The following is a 7,632-nucleotide window of genomic DNA, read 5'->3' as shown; positions in this document are numbered from 1 at the left end:
GCAAGATGGCGGCACGCAGGGGTCGTGGTATGGCGGGGGAGAAAAGGGCAGCGGCGGTTGTGGTCGCTGCTGCCTTTTCCGAAGAGGAAGAAAGCGACGAGGCCCCTGAGGAGGTGACTTTCGAGAGGGCGCGGGAGGCCGCTGCGGAGGAGCGCCGGCTGGCGGGGGAGCGCGTCCGCAGGTAACACAGGACCTCCGTCGTCCGTGGCGAGAACCAACGCGGCGCGCCAGGGGCAGGGTGCGAGCGCGGCCTTGGAGCGGCCTGGCTAATGCCTCACCGCCCTGCCCTGTCCCTGGATGCACTCCTGAGAGCGCTGCTCCGGCACAGTAAGGCAGAGGAGCAAAAAGCAAGCCGAGGTAGAGGGACGTTGCATTTAAAATAACTGCGGCGGGTCATTTTCGGGAGTGACCTTTGTCCGATATTGTAACCGGTAACTTCTGGGCAAGCTTTCAGCAGGAATTTCCCTGCGGTAATTCCACTCACCGTCGTCTTTGGCCTGATTATTTATTTAAGCGATTTGTAAAGCTGCTTCTATTACCATTTGTGGCTTTGGGCGATGGTTATGCTCATTGCAAAAATACAGATTTTGACACATCACAGTAGCCAATTAAAAAAAACCTCCCTTAATTATGTCAACCTGCAACTAGGCAGCACTTTGTGAAAGCATTTGGCTTTGATTGTGGAGCAAATGCATATTGTTTGTTTTCCTATCCATGTCTTATTTTGCTTTCTTAGAGAAAAGGCAAGATTGAAAGAAAAGAGACGACACAGAGAAGAACTGTTTAAGGAACAAAAGGTAATTTTGCATCTCACTTTTACAATTCTGTAGATTGTTTTATGTGCTATATGTTCTCTTTCCAGAATATGTATCAAAATTTACTCATTTTATCATGCTTTGTTAAACATAAAAAAGTTGATATAGATATGTTTATACCTTCCCTGGGAATAAACTCCATTGCAATCCATATAATATTTCTCTGTAAGCTTGTCTATATATCCAACTCCTGATTTTGTGAGAATTTATAACAGTATGCAGAAATTATTGAGCAAGGATTTGTCTTAGTGAAAAGCTGTTAGCACTGGGACATAAGTGTTACCTTGTGCCTCCAATAAGTGTTCCTTCTACCACTTTGAAGTATCCCTTCTTAATGTTTCCTCCTTAATAGAGGATGATGTGAATTTTTGTTCAGCATATCCAAAGAGAACCAGACTGGGCAAGGCCGTTTTAATCAGTGAAATTCACAAGGGAATATGCACTGAATGCAATAAATGATACAGACATAAACTATTCTTAAGGATGCCCATATTATTTCCCAGCATGAAAACCATTTCTATTCTCAGGACATGTGGCAGCTTTCAAAAGTAAACCCCTTAGCACTTTTATTACAGAATCAAAGCAGGTAATTCTGGAAGATTAACAAGCAACTTACCATACAGAGATTCTTGCCCTCTGGTTGTTTAATATTATAATGCATGATTTGCAATCTGGTCTCCAGGTGTTTTGAACAACTGTAAGTCCAGATTTTCTGCCAGCATCACAAGTAATTGGGGATTTTGGGAGTTGTAGGTGGAAACATCTGGAGGGCACTGTACTTCCTACCCATTTCAATATGTGCTTGATTTAAGTATTACATTGTTGTAATGTAGTTATATTTTCATACTTAGATTTGCTGCCTTAAATTGACTAGGTCTACAGTTTATAACTAATAAAATTCCCCCCCAAAATTATTGGAGGGCTAAGTTAATGACTATTAGTAGTATTAACTGGAAAAATTGTATCTTCTAAGAAAAGAAAGCTGCTTCCTGAAAATGTGTTGGAGGAGTTGGCATCCACACAGAATAGGTAAGCAAATATATTCTGGACTAGAAGTGACTATTCCAAGTTTTGACCTACATTTTACCTTTGTCTGAAGTCCTGAGAAAGTGATTAATTCCATCATATCTCTCAGGCTTGATTTTCCCTAAATAACAGCCTGTTTACCAAATCATATCATAAGGCATTTGTGAAACCAAAAGCAACTTGTGGTGTGAGAGGAACAGAGTGAAGTCTTCAACTGTTAATGAATCAAGTACTTGACTATTTTTGTGCCTACCTAAAAGAGAGCTAAATTATTTCCTCCAGTTCAAAAATTTCTCTGTCAGTTTCTGAGAAGAATTGGGGAATTTACAATCTGTCAACATAATTAAATTCATATATTTTAATTAGCTCACTATTGACATAGTTTTGCTGCATATGTGAATAACTATTTATTAATAGATTTATTATGAAATGTCTTCCTAAAAGCTGTGGAATTTTTCTTCCGTTAGCACCAATCAGACATCTGATGCACTTGAGCAAGGTAAGTACAAAAGTCTGCTCAATATGTTACCTTTACTGTGTGTTCTTTATCATACTGTGAATATAGTATAAACAAGGTATGGCTTGAGATCCACATTTAGTTTTGTATGGCAGGCTAAGTGTCAAATGGGGAAAGTAAGTGGGACCATATGAAAAAAATAATATAAATTAATATTTAATACATTAAATAGATGAATATATAAAATACTCTGCCTCTGATAATGGCCATTCAGATGCTTCTGAGAGGCCTAGAAGAATGATGTGAAAGCCTTAATAGATAAGACGGTATCCTACATAAAAAAAATTAGCCCAAAGAACTTCCAAGGAGAGAACAACACCCCTACCAACACAAGCAGGGCAAGCTACGGTATATAAACTGAGAGCAAGGCCCACTCCCTCTTTGCACTGAAGATGTTGCCTAGTCTGGCAATGAAACGTCTGCAAGAAAACAAGGCTCAGAGAGCACCAAGGACTCCGCAAAAAAAATTATCACTGTTGCCTAGTATTGATCAGTAAATACTTCTATATATTTTTTTTAATTTGACATTTTTGTAATTCCTGTCTTTTCTGATAACTACTAACTATTCCAAGTTGATTGTTAATAACAGTTTATGGTAGAAGTTTAGAACATCATATAAACCTTCAGTCTAGGTTAGTAGAGAGTTGTCTCCATCCATGAGCAAGTGGAGGACTCTGGTTTTAACCTCGCAGAAGTAGTCAGAGGACAAAACTCTTAACAATACTAAAAACAAATAATGGTATTATTTTTTTGTTTCTTCTGGGTGGACTAAGCAAAGTTGTGCATCAGTAAGTCATCCTAAGATGAGCTAATCGAATGTAATAACCGAATCTACCTGCACAAAGTACAAGTGATAGTACTTACTGCTGAGCCCAACTGTCTAAACAATATAATATTAATAAATAATAAAATGGTATCATAGGGATTTATCCCAAGTGGCTTGTCAAATTTCCCAGTGGCTTCCTATCAAAATTCAGGCTTATAGAGGACTTACATCAAAGTCTTTGGGGATTATGCAAGCAAACTAATGCTTGCCTGCCATGGTGTTATTTATTTTTTTTCAAAATTCACATTTATGCTGGGTCTAGAACTATAACAAGAGTCATCAGCTTCTTTCATACATTCATTAGCAATAGTTTCTAGAATCCCATCTAAAATGATTTGAAAGATGTATGTTACTCTTTCATATAGCCTTTAATATTAAGCACATGTATTGATTTATAGATCACAATGTTGAAAATGGAGTTGAAAATCATGAAGATTCAGAAAAAGACAGTGAAGAAGAAATATTGGCAACCAGGTATGGCTTAGATTAGCCTTCCCAGTCTGGGTACCCACTGGATACGGAGACTAACTGCCCAAATTTCTTGGCCAGCATGATGATTATTCTGGAGGTTGAATTCCATATTTACAAGGGCCCCAGATTTAGCAAGCCTGGCTTAGCTTTTCTTATTTAGCATGATGAACTAAATTATTATTATAATTTCAAGAAAAGATCATTGGTTCACATCTTTGCGAAATGAGATTTTCTTACTGTTCCCCTTATGTGGTTACATAACCTTACATAACCTTATGTGGTTATAAAGTATGAAATTTATTCTCAAATAAAAACAGCATTCTCATTTAGGCAATTGTAGATATACTCTCCCCTGCAGGTTCAAGAAATCACTCAGATGTGCTGTGCTGTGATAAGGCTCCAAATTAAATCACTTTAAGAAGAGAGGTCACCATTAGTTAAAATGGAAGTTGCTCTTACAGTACTTTGTAGTAATACTTTTTTGTTTTAGCTTCAAAAAGCTGTTCCTATAGTTGTAGAATTGATGTGGTACATGGTGAAGAAGCCTGTATTATGGATGGTGAGGCTTTGCAGTGATCTAGAATAATTCTTAATTGTTATAATGAGCACATGGTTTAGACTTGAAAGTGCCAATATCATGGAAATCAGTGGCCTCAAATGTACCAGAATTAAACTGCTTAATCTGAACCTAAATGAAACCTGCCCAAAGTCTTAGGAGTTGAACAGTCATGCCCAGAGTCTTGGGAGTGAGGGAATATATGCATGTAAATACCTAAGTATAGATAAGAGATACCTTGTTTGCATATGTTACTGCTTTATTTGGTCAAATTAAGAAAACATTGGCTAAAATACTGGGAATATAGATTTCCTTCTGTAGAATGAAGTAGAAAATCAAGGCAGTAAATATGTTAACTGTTTCTTTATCATTAGATGCCCCCAAAATTATATGGCTGTACGGTTAAAAGACCAGGACTTAACCAATCGTCAGCAGCAGGAGGCCAAAGACTTTATACAAAGACAGCTTTATGGAGCAAGCTGCCATCGAACAACTGGTAAAGGAGCACTGCATAATGAACTTATAAAATACATGGATTCAGTGGCAAATATAATTCAGTTAAATTGCTCTTGTTATTCCAGCAAACCAGTATTTTTCTGTTGGAAACAAGAAAAATGCAGTTAAAAAAGCTGCGATCCAGTTTGTGAATAAATCTTGGGGTAAGATGATATTCATTTGTTTGTTTAACTTATAGCAACAATATTAAACAGCTTTTCTAGTGGTTGTTCCTGAACTGACTTCAGTACTTTAAGTTCAGGCTTGGCATTGGATGACCCTTTTTCTTTTAAATGAGGAACATATACGAAAAGTGGAAATCTGGTACAAAATAACTGCTCTAGTCATTTTGAAGGACTTCCATCAAAATGATAGATTTCCTATGTGCTCCCACATATGAAAAAACACAAATATGGTCAAATGTAACAAAAGCAGAAGTAGCTAAAGATGTCTGTAAGATGAGAGACATTTATACCCATGAGATACGATTATGGAGCTTGGGTGTGAAATTGGGTGATAAAGCTATCCATGTAATTTGAGAAGGTAAGAGCTGTTTACTACGGAGGTTATTCAAAATGTCTTAGCATCCAAAGCACCTGTGGTTTTGAACAAATACATATAACAGCACATATAGTCAACCTTAGTTCATTTTAAAAAAGCAAACAGGGTCAGATCTGGTAAAAGATGGATGTGAGACCATCAGGAGATTCCAGGGCTATAGGCTATAGTGGAAAGTTTAAAAAAAAACCCAGAAGGCAGCAGAAGTCAAACTGCTTCAGTATTTTTGCCAGGAAAGCTAAACATGTGTGTATCATTCTGAGAATCTGAGAATTGTGGTTTATATATAAGGCCATTTGAGATTGTGAATGGTACGAGACTTGAATGAAAAACGTTCTTGTTTGTAATCCCTGTAAAGGCTTCCCAGGAGCAATAGGCATTTTTTTATTTATCCCTGTAAGATTGGAGAGAGAGTTCTGATATTAGTGGTTGTCTGATTCCTAGCCTGTCTCTATATCAGAGCTTTGATACTGGATGGGGAAAAGAGAGGCAAGGTGCTTTGTCTCTCTGGGCCACCAGATCCATGGTATTGCAGAAAGGTGTTTATCCCTGTTACATAACAACTGGCACAAAAGAATTCTGATCAATAGGTTAGGAGAAAACAATCCCAAGAGATGGAAGGAAGACTACTTTTCCTTTCTGCCTTATTACCATAAAGTGAGCAGGCTCCATGATGGCAGTCCCAACCAAATTGTTTAAGAATTCTCTGTATGCCATGTAGCTCATCACTTTAGCTGTTTTTATGTAGGTTCTGTTGACAGTGAGTGGAGGGGAGGTGTGGAAGGTATAGGATTGCTCAAGCAGGGCAATTCTAGGCTTTTATGGAACCAGCAGCAGCAGGTTGCTGCTTAAATCTGACATTTCTGGCTTTAGTATTGTCGACTTAAGAGTTTTTCAACTAATTGTCTGTTTTCTTGTTTTCTAGGTAAAGTGAAAAAACAAAAAGCTAATCAATTTACAAAACATTGGGTATCCTCAAAAATAATTCCTTGAAATATTTTAATATTGCTTATGTACAGTATCACTGCAAAATGTTTTGCATTTTAATTATATAATGCTGTTGTCACTATTGTGTTATACATTAGTAACATTTTTATGATTTGTGTGTTTCTATGTTAAGTCTTTAAGGAGAATTAAAAGGTATAACCTTCTGGAAAATACTTAGGGCCTTGCAGTGGTGAAATGTAGTTTTAGCTGTTGTCTTTTGAACTCAGTTGAATTAAGAATTTGGTTGAATGAGAGATGAGTTTCTTAAGTATTTTTGATACTTTTTTGCTAAAATGTTTTTTTAACATTGCCTCTCCCTCATCTGTAAAATGATTTACAGCTCTACCCTAGACATGTTTTTTGGAAGTACATTCCAGTGAATCTGATGGACTATATCTTGAAGTAATTTGTATATAGGATTGCAATGTGGGAAATATTAAATAAAATATCTAGTTTGCATGAAAATAATTCCCATTGAAACAGTAAATGTTCCAACCATGTAGTCTGTCTGTTCTCATAACTGCTGTCCAGGTGCCTGAGAGAAACCACAAGCAAGATGGAGTCAGTAGGAATATCCAGTTCGTTAACTGCCTATCCCTAACTCACTCACTAGGGTAAGAGGCCTAGTCATAATCCACTCCAGAGTCTCTTCAAGGTTCAGTGCTAGCAGCAAAGCAGGTCCAAAGGATTTACAGAAAGCTGCAGCAGGGCTAAAGTCAGGTTGTCAGGAAGCTTATTTTATGTTTTGACTCCTCTCCAGTAAAGAAGTTTAAATATTGGATGCTCCTGTCCTCCATCTGAATGAACTTTACAGTAATCAGAGCTAACTGCAGAAACTCAGCTACTCGGAGCAAACACCCAGTACTCCTAAGCATACTACTATTCCTAAAGTGTTATTCCAAGTAATTGGGCAAGCCTTTGTTTCTGTGCCCTTTATCTCTTGATGCAGTAGTGCCACAGTTCTTAAAGCCCAGGTCTATGTATCTCGATCTGACTCCTGTTTAGTCAGGTAATGGAAGGTGGTTCCACTAAGATCTCAGTATTATTCCCTGGCATCACTGGATTGGATTCACTTGGCTCTTTACTCAAATTCTGTTCTTTTTCCAGTTCCTCAAAGAATTCATCCTAGGGAATCAGGATAACATCTGGCATTAAGACACACACCTGATTATATGCCATCAAGTGACTGTAGACTCTTAGCAACCACATAGATTTTCTCCATGATAATCTGTCCCTAACTTGGTCCTTCAGGTCTTCCAACAGTAGTAATTTATTTATTTATTAATCAAATTTATCACCACCCATCTCCCAAAAGGGACTCTGGGCGGTTTACAAGTAAGCTCATCGCCACTGAATCTAAGTCCATCCATCTTCTCTTTCC

General features: G+C 37.7%; 1 protein-coding gene across 1 annotated transcript; it reads left to right on the top strand.

Annotated features, from left to right (window-relative positions):
* On the top strand, positions 1–6,719 carry NOL7 (nucleolar protein 7). Its single transcript, XM_063298937.1, has 8 exons — positions 1–181; positions 737–797; positions 1,789–1,844; positions 2,309–2,340; positions 3,583–3,658; positions 4,586–4,707; positions 4,793–4,870; positions 6,190–6,719. The coding sequence occupies exons 1-8, from the start codon at positions 6–8 to the stop codon at positions 6,255–6,257; spliced, it is 669 nt and encodes a 222-aa protein (XP_063155007.1). The 5' UTR covers positions 1–5; the 3' UTR covers positions 6,258–6,719.
* Positions 6,720–7,632: the final 913 nt, after the last annotated feature.

The sequence above is a fragment of the Candoia aspera genome, chromosome 3 (assembly GCF_035149785.1).
Source record: "Candoia aspera isolate rCanAsp1 chromosome 3, rCanAsp1.hap2, whole genome shotgun sequence".
Taxonomy (NCBI): domain Eukaryota; kingdom Metazoa; phylum Chordata; class Lepidosauria; order Squamata; family Boidae; genus Candoia; species Candoia aspera.
This window is presented reverse-complemented; position numbering and strand designations above follow the sequence as displayed.